The sequence below is a fragment of the Dama dama genome, chromosome 19, assembly GCF_033118175.1.
Source record: "Dama dama isolate Ldn47 chromosome 19, ASM3311817v1, whole genome shotgun sequence".
Lineage (NCBI taxonomy): Eukaryota > Metazoa > Chordata > Mammalia > Artiodactyla > Cervidae > Dama > Dama dama.
In genome coordinates this window covers 87,197,880-87,216,272 of record NC_083699.1, presented here as the reverse complement: position 1 = coordinate 87,216,272, position 18,393 = coordinate 87,197,880, and the positions used below count along the sequence as shown (strand labels likewise).

Here is an 18,393-nt window from a genome sequence, read left to right as displayed (position 1 = left end):
ATTATCTAATCCAGTGTCATGAAAATTTACACCTGTGCTTTCTTCTGAAAATTTTAGTTTAGCACTTATCTGGGAGGTCATTAATCCACTTTTAGTTAATATTTTTGTATGGTACGTGGTAGGAGTCCAGTTTTGTTTTTTTTGTGTGTGTTGGTATCTACTTGTCGCAGCACCATTGTTGAAAAGATTGTTCTTTCTTCATTGAATTATCTTGGCACTTATGTCAAACATGAATTGACTATAAATGTGAGGGAATTTTCCTAGAATCTAAATTCTGTTTCATTGATCTATATATCTTATTTCTATGCTTAGTCTTGATTAATTTGTAGTAAGTTTTGAAATTGGGAATTGTCTGCCTATATTCCCTAGTAGGATTTCTGTGGTTTCAGGTCTTTAATCCATTTTGAGTTTATTTTTGTATATGATGTTAGAAGATATTGTTTTCATTCTTTATATGTAGCCATCCAGTTTTCCTAATGACACTTATTGACGGGACTATCTTTTTCTCAGTTGTATAGTTTTGCTTCCCTTGTCCTAGACGCATTGTTGATCCATTGAATGAGTTTACTTTTGGACTCTCTGTTCTGTATCATTGATTTATGTGTCTGTTTTCGTGCTGGTTCATGTTGTTTTGATTATTGTAGCACATTCTGAAATCCAGGTATGTGATAAAATTTAGGATTATTCTAGTCCTTTGAAAAATGTCATGGTATTTGGTTCATTTAAATAATTCTGTCTGTTTAAATATAGACTCTGGTGATTTGTCATATTTCCCCCTAAGTTTTTAAATTATTTGGGCTGTGCTAAGTCTCAGTTGCTGCATGTGGGCTTTCTCCAGTTGTGGCGAGTGTGAGCCCCTCTCCAGTTGTGACGCATGGGCTTCTCACTGTGGTGGTTTCTCGCTGTGGAGCATGGGCTTCAGGGTACACGGCCTTCCGTAGGGCTCTGAAGCCAAGGTACCTGGGCTTAGTTGGCCTGCGGCATGTGGAATCTTCCCAGACCAGGGATTGAACCCATGTCCTTTGCATTGGCAGGTGGATCGTTAACCACTGGATCACTAACAAAATCCAATTCATCATTCTTATACTTCTGTTTTGTTCTTTAGACATGGCTCCTTTTATTTCTTTGAACATACTTAATATAGGGTTTTAATCTTGTGAACCTTGAAAATCAGGTTCTCTCCCTTGTTCTGGATTTTTTTGTTATTGTTGTTTGTTTATGTCATGACCTCTCAACTAATTTTGTAAAGTTTGTGTTCTTTGTCATGCATGGGCACTGATTTCTCTGCTTGGTTAGTTTATTGGTCAGCTAATGATTAACCACAGATTTCCTTAAATGCCTGGAATTCTTAAGTCTTCCAGTCTTTACTGCGGTTTCTTTGTGCATGTTGGGACATACCTTGAGGAGTCAGCCAGGTAATTTAGACCTGTGACCCCTAATTTGTGTAAGCCTCAAAGTTAGTAAGAAGTGAGTGCTAGGGCCTTCTCAATTCTTTTCTATCCCTTTGCACAACCCCAGAAATGCATACAACCATGCAGCTTCTAGATTCCTTTGGATGTGTTGTAGTCTTTCATATCCTTTATGAACATGTCATTCCACAGTTTTTCCTTTAAGTTTTTTGTCAAAGTTTTTCTTTATTGTTTGTCCCAGCTATTATTTACCCTTAAGACAGCCTCAGTGTTAAACACCTTATTCCCGGTTATTTTTGAGAAACACCCTTAGCTAAAAGGCAGTTCACAGTAGGCAAGGTCTCAGTCAGGTCAAAGAAACAGAATTGTTAGTAGGATCTTCTTGGAAATTGCAAGAGAGTTCAAAGAATGACAGTTATGTAGAAATGAGGCTTTGAAGGTGCTCCAACCCCTTTCTTGTCCCCTCTAGAGGCTACCAGATTGCTGTAATCACGGTGATTATGGGAGATTTGTTGCCATATCTACTGAAGAAGTGGGAAGTAGATGGGATTAGAATAAGTAACAGTAAAACACACAACTGAGATTCGGCCATTTTCTTCAAGAAATACTCCCCAGATCAGTGCAAAGCATTTTTAGATTTCCAAATTACTGAAATAGTTGATTCTTGACAATTTTTTGCCAGTGTTCTTGTTGTTCTTATAGAAGAAGGGATTTTCAAAGGTCCTTAACTTCCTGGTTTTGCTTATATTACCTGGCTATAGAATTTGAAAATACAGATTGACAGCTACTTTCCTTAGAAATCTTGAAGATGTTATGCCATAGTATCCTGGCCTCTGTTGTCTTTTTCTAAAGTCTGCTGTCAATCTAAATAAGCTGTCTTTTTTTCATTCCCATTGCAGAAAAAAATTTTTCTTTGTCTTTTGTTTCTACAGTTTTACTATAATTTGTCTGTGTTTGGATTTCTTTTGATTTAGTTTTACTTGCCGTTTTCACTGTATCTTTTTAAGAAAATCACATCTTTTAGTTTCTGCAGAATGAATCCATATTTTTCAACATTGCCATTTTCTTCATAATCTCTTGAAACTTTAGTAGATACATTTTGACTTTTCCTGTTCTGTCCTACATGTCTTCTTAATATCTTTGCTATTTCTCTCCTTTTTATCTTTTTTGTAGTTTCTTTTATTCTGTTTTCCAGTTCATTAATTATCTCTTCAGTATTGTCTAATCTCTTGTGTATCAGTGTAGTGTTTTTGTTTTGATAACCATTTATTTAGGGGTTGTATTTGATTTGATTTTTGTATACCTCTTCTCCTGTTCATACTGTACTTTTTTCTTCTTATACTTTGTATTCCTTTTCATGTCTTTATCATCTTAGCATCTCTTTCATACTGTTCTCTCTTAGGGTATCACCTTTTCATGTATATGCTTAATCTTACTCATTTCCTTGTGTAGTCAGTAATATTTAGTTTTGAATTCATTATTGGTGAATATTGTGTTTTCTGTGAGGGTCCTTTGCCCCCTAGGGTGTGAAAGTTCCTCCCAAAAATGAGTTTTGGTTTAGTTTGTGCTTTTGCCTAAGATCTATATGCATGAGCAACCAGTTTTTATGTTAATTCTTTGCCTTCAGGCTGTCTTACTTCATATTATATTTGAGTGTCATAAGGATATGGGAAGGTTTGAGTTTTTTGCACTTCCATGAATCTCTCCTTTTTTATTGCCCACCCCGGGCCCAGGGTAGACCTAAGGCAAACTCTCGGTGTATCCTGTCATCAGTGAGCAGACGTTTTCTAGTTCTCTTCATACGTTTGACAGCCCTTTTATAGCCCCAGCTTTGTGTAGGATTTCAAGTCCAGATCCTGCCTTTCATGGATTCAATGCCATGTCTCTTTTCTCGTGCACATTAAAATGTCAGCCAAGTCAGTAACTTCCTGAGCCACTACTATGAATAATCTATATATCTGGAATATGGAAGTCTCCTTTTCTTTCTTTATTAATTGTAACTTTTAAAAAGCTTTTTTACTTTATTATTTTTTATGTATTTTAGTATCTACAGCAACTTTGTCAACAAGCTTGCTAGTAACAGTTACACTTGTGGTTGACTTTATCCCTGCAAGATTAGGAGTATTTCTGTATTTCTTTTTAGGTTTAATTTATTAAAAACTTAAAACAGTTGATATTTATTGACTGAACAAGGTATTGTATTAGGTTCTTCACATGTGTAATGTCATGTAGTTTACAAGCAAATGAGAAAATTCCTTTTCAGCAGATGAGAAAATTAAAGTTTAAGGGATTTTAAACAGTTTGTCAAAAGTTACAGAAATAGTAAGTGGTGGAGCTAGATCCAAACTGCAGTCTGTCAGACTCTAAACTTGATTTCAGTTGTTTTATTATTTGGCAGTCAGAAAAAATTATGGTAAGACTTACCTAGTAACTCTTCGTTTATAGAAGTATTCTGGTGGCCCAAGTATGTAATTGTCCATTGTTTTGTTTGTTTGTTTTTAGGAGTTCTTTAGTCTTTGAAATTTTCTGTTGTAAACTTTTCCAATACTGTTGAGGTAGAGTGAACAATTTGCCATAGGTTTTGTTCCATAAATAGGACTTGTAGGTGTGATTGGAATACAGAAGTAAGATTATAGTACATCTAAAAGGGACCTTTGAGTATTGTCATTTTAAAAGATTTTTGCTTTTAAATTAGCAGAAATTTCTAATATATATGTGTAAAAATAGAACAGGTAGTTTTGAATAGGTAGCAAATTTTTGGTCAATAACTTAGTCATAAGAAATATTATGTATGGAGAATGAAATGGCAACCCACTCCAGTATTCTTGCCTGGAAAATCCCATGGAACGAGGATCCTGGTAAGCTACAGTCCACGGGGTCACAAAGAGTCTGACAGGACTGAGCGACTTCACTTCACTTCACTTCACTTCCAGTGTAAAGGCCTATGACTAGTTAGCATTTTGGTGGAGACTGTATTTGGTAGACAAAAGACCTAGATGAGGTGACTTCAAATGCTAAGGATAAAAGTCTGAGGGTGCTAGTAAAGTTTCCAAGGGTAACCACTGGTTGCACAAGAAGCTTCACTCCACTGAGCCCTGCTGGTGGTTCTCTGTCCCTTGAGGAGTCACTTGGGCTGGGCAGACAGGTGGAAACCTTGGGTCTGCCACAGATTTCCCCCCTCTCCCAGGAAGCAACTGCAATCGGTACAGTCCTATTCATATGTTGGTTTTCCAAAAATTTTTTAAATAACCAGTAATTTGTTCTTTAAAATTCTACAGTCCATGGGGTTACAGTCCATGCAGGCTACAGTCCATGGGGTCGCAGAGTCAGACACAACTGAATGACTAAGCACAGCACAGTGCTTAGTGTGTGACTTAGCACACAGGTTGCAACAAATTCTGATACTGAATACTGGCAGCTTCATGCTAGAGATTGCGAAGTAGATGGGAAGACCCAAGTTTCTGAATAAAAAACTTAATGAATTTCAGTATTCTTGTGGGACTATCACAGTCAATAAATAAAAATATAAAAAAAAAAATTATGTAGATAAGAGGGGAATGGGTGATTGTAAGAAATTATTCCTGAGGAGCACAAACTCAGAGGGGTCTGACCTACCTTTTTTCTTTTTCCTTCTTTTTTTTATGACCGCTTTTATGCTGTAGGTACAAAATGATTTAATTACCTACAGCACCTAAAATATTTACTATCTGGTTCAGTTCAGTAAACGTTTGTTAATTATTCTTATAAAGTAAACCCCAATGAAAATGATTTTACTTGATTTGTCCATAAAAAATGGAGAAAACTTTTCAAGCTTTGCTTGGTAACTTGTCACTTGTTTCCATGGTCAGTACATAAAGCAGCACAGGGCTCTTATACTAAAGTAGAACAGATTCTAGCCATATTATGAGTCTTTTTAATTACAAAAGGCTGAGCTAAAGACTATCTTTAGTTTAATCAGACTAATTGAAAGCCACAACTAAGTTCTTTTCTCCTAGTTTTTTGTTTTGGCCATTCTGTTTAACTGTAAAGCACAGTTAGCGTCAAAAGAAGTTCATTGTGACATCATGCAAAGGGAGGCAGCCACTTGTGGGAGTGCTAGAAATAAACCTGGTATCTGTCTCAGGGGAAACAATGTGCGTCTAACAAGAAAAAGGAACTTGTCTGTTCAGTGAGATTTTTGCTGACTTTTTGTACTCTTGTCATGCGAGTGTATGCTCCTCCGTTCTTTGTCGAGAGAGAGAGACAGAGACAGACTTTGGATTCTCTTTTTATATGTTTTTTTGTTCCCCCTGGGCCTGTCCTATGCAAATTGGGCTTAGGCAGGAGCGATGTTCTACCGGAAGTCCTTACTCCGGTCCTTGGACCTTCCCTTTGCCCTTCCTCTGCTCCATTTTCGCGGGCTTTTCCCCTCCCCGTCGTTCAGCCACCGCCATTTTGGACTCCTTTTCCGTATTCTAACTACCTAACACTCTGACCCCATGTTTTAAAAAATATGCAGAATTTTATTTCTTTTGAGTTTATTTTCAAACCAATAGCTGTTTTTTTCAGCAAACCTTTTTTTTTTTTAACTGTTTCTATAAATATACATGCCCCAGTGTTCGTGTTGTGTTTGTGTTTCTTTTGGCCAGCTGTTCAGGTTAAACTGGTTCATGTAGCACACACTATTTTTTTAAAAATAATTTTATTTACTAATTAATTTTGGCTCTGCTGGGTCTTCATACTGTGCTGGCTTTTGTTTTCTTTTTTTTTCCCCTGGCTTTTCTTTAGTTGCGATGAAAGGTGGCTATTCTCTAGCTGTGGTAGAATGGGCTTCTCATTCCAGTGGCTTCTCTTCTTGTGGACCATGGTCTCTAGGGTGCATGGACTTTAGTAGCAGCACATGGGCTAAGTAGTTTTGGCTCCCAGACTCTAGAGCAAGGGCTCAATAGTTGTGGCCCACGGGCTTAGTTGGTCCGTGGTATGTGGGATTGTCCCAGATGAGGGATTCGCATTCAGATTCTTTACCACTGAGCCTCTAGCGAAGTTAGAGGCATTTAAGTTCAATGTCAAATCTTCAGATACCTTCTACACATTACTCTTTTGATCACACTATTTTAGCTCCTGCAAAAGTGCTACATTAGCATGAATTAAAGTACCTATTTTTCATTTTTTTCTGATGTCTCAAAATACTCTTGATAGCTTTGCTGCCAAATTAGAACTTTTGTAAGCCATCAGTATTAGAACACTCTGACCACCAGTCATCAAATAGGTACTGAATTTTGGAGAGTTGTCTTCATTGTGACTTTATATCTGAGTTGTACTAATGGGGGTTTACTTCCCTTTTAAGAGAGCTATACAGCAGTTCTAATGACACTGGTATCTGTAGTTAGAAAGATGAAGGAAGAAGATGGAAGCTATGCAAGCCTTAGGTAAAAGAATTATAATTGCCTCCTTTTGAGGCAATGGGCTAAAGTACCACCAAGACTTGGGTCAGCGTGTCAGAGTCAAGGCCAGAGAAGACTTTCTACATACCCATTCAGATTGGGGTGATGGGGCTGCCATCTCTGCTACTGTAGAATTTATCTCATTTTACCATTCTTGCTTTAATAGAAAGATAACAAATTGCGCCTTGGGTCAGAGAGTCTGAGAAAGGAAGATAAACTTTACTAAGTGTTGTCATGGTCTTAATGAGAAGTTGAGTGCAAAGCGGGCCCCCATAAGGTAGTCAGGGCTCCAAGAGTTTGTTTGACTTCTGTCAAACTGTCTTTATGACAAGAATGTTTTTTCCTACCCATTGTGAGCATTTTATCCTCAAGACACTAAATGCTTTCATCAGTGTCTGCCTTTGAAGAGGAAGTTGTTGGACTTTTGTACAGTTTGGCTACAAGTAGGGTAGGAAGAGATGTCGGAAAGTGAGCCAAAGTGCACTTTACGGGACCATGTTTACCTCACATGTGCTGTGTCATGATAAGGATGGGGGGGATTGGTAAGAACTGTCATGCTCCATAGCTGCCTTTTCTAGTGAAGGGTAAACTTTAAAAAAAGAGAAATCAATCAATAATGCAGATGTAAAAGCAGGCTATTTGTATATGAGGCTGTGAGCATGTAGTTTCACAATTTTGCTCCCAACCATATTTTGTTAGAACTAGGAAAGAGCTTAAAGAGCCATAACACTGAATTGTTGGTTAGAAGGAAATTCAAAAACTTTTAAATGAAACTCTCCTCTTTTTTCTGATTATTACTCACACTAACATACTCATTCCCCCAACACACACACACACACACACACACATTTTTTTTCTCTTTGGTAAAGCCCTTACATTACAGATTAAGCTCCACCTGGTCTTTCCAACACTGACCATTTCCTCTCCTCACCTGGCTTTTATGCTCTACCTTGTACTTGCCTCTGTCTGTCGTGTTCTTCCTCCTCATAGAGCTCTTTTTTAGTCCTTGACATGTTCTAGTGGCACTTCTCATTCATCCAACAGTCACATGCACATTATAGGTTTGTGGTTTATCTGATCAGTGAGAACAGGGACCTTTTTTTTTTTTTGCTCCTTTTTTGTATCACCAGCAGCTAACACAATGATTGACGTATAGCTGCTCTTGTACATAGTGAACCAGTGAATTCTATACATTGGATTTTCCTTAGACACCAGCCTTATATTTGAAATTTACAAGGTAGCTTATTCCATTTTGTATTTGTTCTAGTGATAGTACGGTTTTTAGAAAACCAAAGAAAATGTTAACAACCGAAATTAGAGGATAATACTAATATGTAAAGAATTCACATAAATCTCTAAGAAAAATGTTTAAAACTCTAATAAATAGACCAAATATCTGATTAACTAATTCACAAAAGAAACTCTACTTGAAATGTCTAAAAGAGACCTGAGAAAATGTTTATTTTTACTAGGGATCATATTTAAGCAAAATGCTACATATCAATTTAGCTAAAATTATTTTGTACAGGAAGCAGCCTGAGAGACCTCTTATATAGTCAGTGACTCTGTAGACTGGATCAGGTTAAAAAGATAGTTTTAGAGGCACTCAGACCTAATTTTAAGTCTTGGATCTTCTGCTTAAATGGATGACTTTTTTTGCAAATTTAGTTTACATTTTGCTTGTAAAATTGATAAGTAAGGAATTCACCTTACTTTTAGGAATTTTCTTGTTAAGTTGGTTTAATTCATTTAGAAATACTTATTGAGTGCCTGCTTTGTACACACTCTCAGATCCTGAAGGTACACATTGAACAAATTACCCGTCTGATGAAATTTATATCCAAATGGTAGAGACAGACCATAAACAAACATATAAAAAAATGTACAGGATTTTGGAGTGTTGAGGGCTATGGAGGGAAATAAAGCAGGAAAGAGACGGCAGGTAGTTTATTGTTATAAGATGATTCAGGAATTCTTTACTGAGACGGTGCCAACTCAGGAAAGATTTCTAAGTGATAAAGGAATAAGCCATGTAGATGTCTTGGGGAAGAATGTTCCAGGCAGAGAAAATAAAACAGATAAAGGAATGAAAGAGTGTTGTACCTGATATGTATGAGGAGTAGCAAGGGAGCCAGTGTAGTAAAAACAGGTGAACAAGGGAGAGATACTAAGAGAGGGGAAGCAGGACTAGACTGAAGGTCTTGGGAGTTCCAACAGCACGTTGGCTTACACTCAGGTGGAAATCCATTGCCGAACATTGCAGTCAGGGGAACTACATGAATGCTTGTTTGTTTTTTAAAATCTTTTGACAGCAAAGTGCGGCATGTGGGATCTTGGTTCCCCGACCAGGGATCAAACCCACACCCCCTGCACTGGCAGGGTAGAGTCTTAAACACTGGACTGCCAGAGAAGTCCTATGAATGTATTTTAAATGGAGGCGCAGTGGTAAAGAATTTCTCCTGCCAATGCAGGGATATGCAAGGAACGTGGGTTCAATCCCTGGGTCGGGAAGATCCCCTGTGGGAGGAAACAGCAACCCACTCCAGTATTCTTGCCTTGACAGAGGAGGCTGGCGGGCTACAGTCCTTGGGGTTGTAAAGAGTTGGACACGACTGAGCATACAGCATATATTGCTGTTGCCTTTAGGACAGACTATAGTGTGGAAACAGGGAGACTAGTGAGGAAAGTTGAGTAATTGAATAGGGGTGGTGGTGACCTGAACTAGGGTGGTAGCTTAAGGAAGGGTGGAGACAAAGAACTTATTAGACTCTATGCACTTTCAAGACAGCTAAATACTGGGAATGGGAGGAAGAATCATAGATTACCTGAAGTTTGTGGGCTGGAACAGTGGAAGGATGGGTTGCTGTTAACCAAGGTAATGTGTAAAGTGCTTAGCCTGCAGGTTGGCACCTAGATGCTCTGTACAGGGTGATTCTCTTCTCCAAAATTTAGGGTAAAAATGAAAGACTTTTCTTTTTTCTAATATGCTTCTGTCTACCTGCATAAATGAGTAGAATATTGCACCAGAATAATCAGGTAATTATCCATTTAGCTGGCACTTTGGAGTTCGATAAAGTACTCTGTTGGCCAAGATATTTATACTCAAAGTGGAACTATTATCTCTTTATATGACTGATACAATAGTGACAAGGGTATCAATAGTAATAAAACTTTTTTTAAAAATTCAAAGAAAAAAATAACTCTGTCAATCTTTCATTTTATGGATGCATAGACCTGTGACTCTCTATATCCCTTTTCTTCTTTTCAGGATGCTACCTTATGGCTGCTTAGCAACAGGAGACCGCTCTGGCCTCATTGAAGTTGTGAGCACCTCTGAAACAATTGCTGACATTCAGCTGAACAGTAGCAATGTTGCTGCAGCAGCAGCATTCAACAAAGATGCCCTTCTGAACTGGCTTAAAGAATACAATTCTGGGTTTGTGTATTTTTGTTTGTCATTCTTCTGAACAAACTGTCAAACAAAGAACTATTCTCTCAGCTAGACTCATCAGTGTCCTAGCGGAAATATTAATATTATCTATTGCTTTATTTCTGGTTAGATCAAAATGACAAAGAGGCCTTCCTAGAGTCTAACAGAAGATTAGCATTGAATTCTACTTCATCTAGATCAAATTTCAAAGCCTAGCAGTAGTTTAACAAACCTAAGAGTTTAAGTATTTAACAAGTAACATAAAACTTTTAAAGTGCATGAACTTCTGTAGTTATGGGAATGTATGAACCTAAGTAAATTTTCAGTAGATTTGTACAGAAGTAAAGGAGTTTGTCAAGTGGTCTCTCCAAACTAAAAAATACAGTACTAGGAATTGTGTTGTGCTGTGTGTGCTTAGTCACTCACCTGTGTCCAACTCTTTGTGACCCCAGAGAACTGCCAGGCTCCTCTGTTCATGAGATGTTCCAGGCAAGAATACTGGAGTGGGTTGCCATTCCCTCCTCCAGGGGATCTTCCCAGCCCAGGAATCAAACCCAGGTTTCCCGCATTGCAGGCAGGTGCTTTTACCACCTGAGCCACCAGGGAAGCCCAGGAATTGGTTTTATTTGTGGTTATTGTGTTGGACAAGCCCTAATACATAGGAAATTAAAGAATTTTCAATGAGAGGAAAACACTAAAAGTATTACTGGCTTCAGACTTTGAAGTCAGACTTAAATGTTTATCATTGGGAAAATCCAAGAGCTTGTATATGAGAATTAGTTTTCAGATTCTGATTTAGGGCCTTGTTCCTAAAGGGTCTGTATCAGTTGTTTCTGATTTACATCAGTGACTTAAATGATTGGAACATCAATACTTAACTCTTAAATATGGATTTTAGTCTTTGTTCAAAACTACAAAAGTGTTCCAAAGCCCAGTATCATCCAGCAAAGCTGATGGTCTCCTCTCATTACTATTCATATGAACCTACCCCCATCCCCACTGAAACATGAGCCCCAGGACACAGCAGTTTAAATAGCTGATTTCTAGTTATCTGGTATCCGAGCCAGCCTACTGACTGCTCTCTGCCCTGCTCCTCTGAAAGGAAACAAATGTGGATTGGCTCCATCCCATGCCTTTGGAGACTAAAATCTTTTCTTCTGTTTTTTTCCTCTCATTCAGGGATGACCTGGACCGAGCTATTGAGGAGTTTACCCTATCCTGTGCCGGCTACTGTGTAGCTTCTTATGTCCTTGGGATTGGTGACAGACATAGTGATAACATCATGGTCAAAAAAACTGGCCAGGTAAGCAGCTTGCCAGAGTCTGCCGAGGACCTCAGTGATGCTATTATGTGCAGCACAATCTCTTATGAAACTCAGATTCTTTATGATTCTGAGTCATGTCTTTGTCTTTTCTTTTATTTCCCACCCCTTGTTTCGTATACCATCTGCTTCATATATTGGTTTGTTTGCTTTAAGTTAGGTAATCAACATTTATTTAAATGCTTAATAATTATTGAGATTATTTATAAGTGACCTATTCCTTCAATATAAGAAATTGTATTTGGGGGACACAGGTACCTGTGAATAGAAGAAGCAGGTATTATGTAGGGTGTAAAGAAAGAAAAGATTAAGAAAAGAAAAAGTTGAGACAAATCCCACTTTATTTTTCTTTTAGAATATCAAATATAGTCATCTGTGGGAGTAAGGAGAAATGAGTGTGAGTAATCTCAACTTGGGGTAGCTTAGGAACTACACCAGGTTATTTATTATAAAGAAACTCTTAGTTTTGAAGTAAAAGATTTCTAAATATTCAGAGTGACTTTTATTTATAAGTCTTTTAAGCAAAGACAGATAAAAATAATTTGAGATATTTTTCAGTTTAGCCATAATTCCCTGACACTAGAGGAATTACAGAATAAAAATCTCTGTGTCACTATGTGAACTCTGACTCTCAGAGGGACTCAGAGTTGTATACCTCCTTGGAGATCTGAGTAGTTCTGGCTTTGAGAGATGAACCTTGTGTTCACACTTAAAAGAATCCTCTCAGACTTCTGGTTAATCAGATTGAAACACATGTTTTTCTCCTTTCTTGACTCCCTTCTAGTAAGATATTGAAGAATAAGAAATATGTAGGGTCACAAATCAAACCTCAGTAAATTTCAGAAAATTGAAATCATGTCAAGCATCTTCTCCAACCACAATGCTTTGAGACTAGATATCAATTACAAGAAAAAAACTGTAAGAAGCACAAAGACATGGAGATTAAACAACACATTTCTAGATAACCGACAGGTTACTGATGAAATCAAAAGGGAAATAAGAAAATTTTTAGAAACAAATGACAAGGAAACCACAAAAACTCAAAGCAGCAAAAGCAGTTCTAAGAGGGAAGTTTATAGCAATATGATCCTACCTCAACAGACAAGAAACACATCGAATAGACAAATCTAACTTTACACCTAAAACAACTGGGGAAAAAAAGAAGAAAAAAACCCAAAAATTAGTAGAAGGAAAGAAATCATAAAGATCCAAGCAGAAATAGAAATGAAAGAAACAGTAGTAAAGATTAATAAAACTAAAAGGTGGTTCTTTGAGAAGATAAACAATATTGAGAAACCCTTAACCAGACTTATCAATAAAAAAGAGAAGGATAAAATCAGCAAAATTGAAATGAAAAAGGAGAGGTTATGGCAGACAATGCATAAATACAAAGAATTATAAGAGATTATTATGAACAACTATGTGGCAATAAAATAGATAACCTGGAAGAAATGGACAGGTTCTTAGAAAGTTCAATTTTCCGTGACTGAGCCCGGAAGAAATGGAAATTATGAGCAACCCAGTTACAAGCACTGAAATTGAAGCTGTGATCAAAAATGTCCCAAAATGCAAAAGCCCAGGACCAGATGGCTTCACAGGAGAATTCTATCAATCATTTAGAGAAAAGCTAATGCCTATCCTTCTAAAACTCTCTCATAAAATTTCAGGGGAAGGAACACTTCCAAAGTCATTCCACAAGGACACCATTGCCCTGATACCAAAAGCAAACAAAGGCAAAACAAAAAAAGAAAACTACAGGCCAACATCACTGATGAACACAGATGCAAAAGTCCTCAACAAAATTTTAACAAACAGAATTCAGCGACACATCAAAAAGCTCAAACACCATGATCATGTTGGATTTATTCCAGGGATGCAAGGATTCTTCAACATATGCAAATCAATGAATATGGTACACCATGTTAACAAATTGAAAGATAAAAACCATATAATCATCTCAGTAGATGCAGAAAAAGCCTTGGACAAAATTCAGCACCCATTTATGATTTAAACTCTTCAAACAATGGGCATAGAAGGAACTTCCCTCAACATAGTTAAGGCCATATATGATAAGCAAACATTTTTCTTAGTGGTGAAATACTGAAAGCATCCCCCAATGATCGGGAATGAGACAAGGGTATCTACTTTCACCTCTATCATTTAACATAGTTCTGGAAGTCCTAGCTACAGCAATCAGAAAAGAGAAAGAAATAAAAGGAGTCCAGATTGGAAAAGAAGAAGTAAAGCTCTCACTGTTTGCAGATGACATGATACTGTACATAGAACCCTAAAGATAGTATAAGAAAATTACTAATTTCTAATCAGTGAACTAATTTCTAATTTCTAACTAATTTCTAATCAGTGAGCTAATCAGTGAACTTAGCAAAACTGCAGGATACAAAATCAGTACACAGAAATCACTTGCATTTCTATATGTTAACAATGAAAATTCCGAAATAGAAATTAGGGATTCAACCCCATTCACCATTACAACAAAAAGAATTAAATATCTAGGAATAAACTTAGGAGACGAAAGAACTGTATACAGAAATGACAATTAATTTCCAAAATATACAAGCAGTTTCAAAGAACTCAATACCAGGACAACAAACAACCCAATCAAAAAGTGGGACAAAGACCTAAACAGAAACATTTCTCCAAAGAAGACATACAGATGGCTAACAAACACATGAAAAGATGCTCAACATTGCTCATTATTAGAGAAATGCAAATCAAAACTATACTGAGATATCACCTAACACCAGTCAGAATGACCCTCATCCAGAAATCTACAAACAATAAATGCTGGAAAGGGTGTGGAGAAAAGGGAACATTCTTGCACTGTTGGTGGGAATGTAAATTGATACAGCCACTATGGAAGTTGGTATGGAGATTACTTAAAAGTACTAGAAATAAAACCACCATATGACCTAGCAATCGCACTCCTAGGTATATACACTGAGGAAACCATATTTGAAAGAGACACATGTATCCCATTGTTCATTGCAGTGCTATTTACAATAGCTAGAACATGGAAGCAATCTAGATGTAGTAGCACTTAAGGTGGTGAGGGAACTGGTGGGGCAAGGATGTACTCTCTTTTGGTTTGGTTTTGTGTGTAAAACTGTTTGACTTTTTAAAATCAGACATGTTTATGATATGCATGTATTTCTCTTTTTTAAGATTCATCTTTCCCGCTGGGTATATGCAGTTAAATATCAGGGTTATTGTTAAATATAAAAGACCTTTGGATATCAGAAGCACTGTTTTCCCAAATGATCCAAGAGTCTATGAAAAGGGAGAATGGGTCTGTTGACTTTGGATGTAGTACTTCAGGATCTAAGACTGCTGAGACCTTGCCTTTTTATTCAGAACCCACCGAAAAAAAGGCGGGGGTGGAAGTTAAATCCCATTTGTTTTTCAGCTCTTCCACATTGACTTTGGACATATTCTTGGAAATTTCAAGTCTAAATTTGGCATTAAAAGGGAGCGAGTGCCTTTTATTCTTACTTATGATTTCATTCATGTGATTCAACAAGGAAAAACAGGAAACACAGAAAAATTTGGCCGGTGAGTGTTGTCCTTGTGTCAAAGTAAACACATCTACTATTTTCTCGTGTGACCAGTTAGGCTAGCATTTCTTAGCTGAGAGATATTTAATTGGGGAGATAAATATCCTGCTAACAGGAGGTTTTGGGGAATTTGCCTGTGAGATCCATGTTCTGATTTAGAGAAGAATGAAAAATAATGCTAGGAATTTGAGATAAATTACTGTTTTATTCCAATAGAAGACTGCCTTTTACCTGCATTGGAAAATTCTCTGAAACTGTTAAGACATTTGAAATGCTGAAAGGGACTGGCATTTTGCTGTCATTCAGTGTGAAGTATGATAAGAGAGTCAGGGTTTACAGAAAGACTGTAATCTCAGATCTGTTCTTTGCCGTTTGATGTTTCCAAACACTTTATTTATCATCTCATCTTTGCTTCTTCATTTTCAATGGTGACAAAAATAATTAAGCTTCAGGGGTGTTTTGATAATGAGAGATATGTTATATGATGTGACTGACTCATATGATAGGCTTAACAAATGATTTCTAGTTCCACATCTGCCTGGGCTCCTGCAGAATATATCTCTGGATCCATTTTTCTCTTTGGCAACATTAGTGAGAAAGGATTGGGTGGTCCTCTTGAATGACCATCTTGAAGAGGAGAGAGAAGGAAGGGAAGATACATTATTTGGGTGGACATTAAAGACATTACGTCTCTGGAGTCAGACCACAAATCTAGAATCTAGAAATATGGTTAGAAATCCTTACGGGGTATAATTGCCACTTTTTTACAATTTTTTATGTCTTACAGAATAAAGAAGTGTAGATTTAGTGTGATGTTGCCTTTTATATATTTCTGTTTTGTTTTGTTTCTGGAAAAGATATATGTGGTGTTAGAGAGCTTGATTTATTGTATGTAAATTTCAGTCCTGGGACAATTTTCAAAGTAAAAATTCCAGCTTGTATGGAAAGTCTAGCTATATCTCTTATTTTCATTCATGAAATATGCTACTTCCATTCTGATATCATACTCTTGTGATTTGCTTGCATCAACTGAAGGTTCCGCCAATGTTGTGAGGATGCATATCTGATTTTACGCCGGCATGGGAATCTCTTCATCACGCTCTTTGCACTGATGTTGACTGCAGGGCTTCCTGAGCTCACCTCAGTCAAGGATATACAGTATCTTAAGGTATAAACCTCTTTCTTTGTAATTTGGGCCTTGTAAACATAGAGCTCAGTTCTATCTACCTGTTTCATCCAGACGTTCAAAGGAAATGGAATAAAATCATTTACCCTTGAGTGGTGGTAGCAAGAAGCTAAATAGTTGTCTTGCAGTAATTGTAAATTCATTTCATCTGCGATAACCGTTTGGCAGAGGTCATATTATCACCATACCTTGGTGTTCATTTCTCTCTCCTGTAAATGGTATTTGAATAAGAACATGGAGTACACTGTATGGCCGAGCCGGCCTTCTTCAGACTTTGAGGTTTGCACCGCCCTATGGAGAATACATAAAATCACATTTTTCTCTTTCATTGCCAGGACTCTCTTGCCTTAGGAAAGAGTGAAGAAGAAGCGCTCAAGCAATTCAAGCAAAAATTTGATGAGGCACTCAGGGAAAGTTGGACTACTAAAGTCAATTGGATGGCCCACACAGTTCGGAAAGACTACAGATCTTAACGATCAGCCTTTGCTCCTAATGTGTTTGTTGGTTTCGTTTAGTTTTCATTTTGCACTTGCACTAAATTGAACATGACCCTGCCAGAGATGTTATAAAGGGAATGAAATCCTAGAACAGAGAGTTAAATTAAGAATGGGGCATCCCACAGAAAACTAATCTGAATAATCCCTGACAACACCCCCTGCTTTTTGAATGCTTCCAAGATTCAACATGAAAACTCAACATTATGGATAATCATTTCCTGCTGACTTTGCACGCCAAGGAATGCTACTAGAGATTGTTTTTTGTTTTTGTCTTTTTTTTTTTTTTAAGTATTTGGTACTTTTCTGGAAAGATGTAAATACTTCTTTTCATATTGTGACCAAGTGTTATCACTCAGCCAACTTATCCATACCTGGGGACTAGTAGCTGTTCTTACTTTCCAAATGAGGCTTAAAAGAAAGCTTTCTTTCCTCCCTTTTTAAATTGTGTAAACTACAAATTATAATATAATTTGAAATTATGATTATTTTTCAAGAGAAATCTTTTAAACCTGTGGAAACATTAATTCTTTTGTTGATATTTATCTATCGTGATAGCATCATCTCAGCCAGAATTGCTGAAAATCTGCTTGGTGAGGCAAATATAATTTATGCTGCATATATATTTATAAAATTTCTAATGGGGGTTCTATATAAAAAAATATTATTTTGATTTTCTTCAGCCTTCGTTTTAAAGTTTTACAAAAGCAGAGATTTTTCCTAAGTTACTTTTTAGTTAATATGTGATCCAGTTCTTCCAGCTGCTTCTATAATGAGGCACATATTAATACAGTTTTTACATGGTATCTATGAAAGAGTTCACTTCATAGAGCATAATACTTGAGCAAATGTATCCAAGACAGAAAGCAGATGAACAGGAAACTATTTATGGAATAAACTCCAGACCTAAAATTCAGTGTTTTAGTAAAATGCCAGCTGTTCTTACTGTATTTATTAAAACTTGTAATAATGTGATTTTTTCAAGAATATTAGTTCAAATTGAAATGTTTCATGTCACATGGAACTCTTTAATTTATTTGTTGAGGTACCATATATTTAGGGTGCTAGATTGCAGATAATGTTAATATGTGCAATAGGAACTACTGGTTTGAATGTGTAAATGGAGGCTCTTTCTGAGTACTGGCAACATCCAGCAAAACTACTGTTTATTCTCCAAAGACTATCGGGAGCTCTCAGTCCTCAATGACATGGAAAGGAGAACTGAATGTTTGCCCTGAGACTGAGTTTTCTATAGGAATTTTATTAAAAATTGTTGAATTTTGTTGTCTTCCTTAATGTTCTCAGTCAAATAAATGGGTGAGCTGGTTTTGGTTGCTCTTGGGATGTGTGGACCTCTTCTTTATGGGCAGCACAGGCCTTTGAACTTTGACGCTGGGATCACCAGAAATGGTCAAGTCAGTAGACAAAGCAGCCTCAGGAGTAAGCTGAGGATTGTGGTCTCTTCGGTGACTTCTCTCCTTGTTTCCCAGCCCATCAGGCAGTATGGGAGGCCTCTTGGACTTCGGAAGCCTGAGACTTGAGGGTGTCCTCACCGAGT

The 18,393-nt window shown here is 37.1% G+C and overlaps 1 protein-coding gene across 2 annotated transcripts in view; it reads left to right on the top strand.

Moving 5' to 3' along the window:
- LOC133073765 (phosphatidylinositol 4,5-bisphosphate 3-kinase catalytic subunit beta isoform) overlaps positions 1-18,179 on the top strand; it is a 184,079-nt gene extending 165,900 nt beyond the window's left edge. For both annotated transcript variants that reach the window (XM_061167699.1, XM_061167700.1), the window contains 5 exons: positions 10,101-10,268; positions 11,442-11,565; positions 15,008-15,153; positions 16,191-16,323; positions 16,677-18,179. In XM_061167699.1, coding sequence (XP_061023682.1) covers positions 10,101-10,268; positions 11,442-11,565; positions 15,008-15,153; positions 16,191-16,323; positions 16,677-16,814 — 709 coding nt within the window. In that variant the 3' untranslated portion in view covers positions 16,815-18,179. The remainder of the gene's footprint in view (positions 1-10,100; positions 10,269-11,441; positions 11,566-15,007; positions 15,154-16,190; positions 16,324-16,676) is intronic.
- The last annotated feature ends 214 nt before the right edge of the window (positions 18,180-18,393 follow it).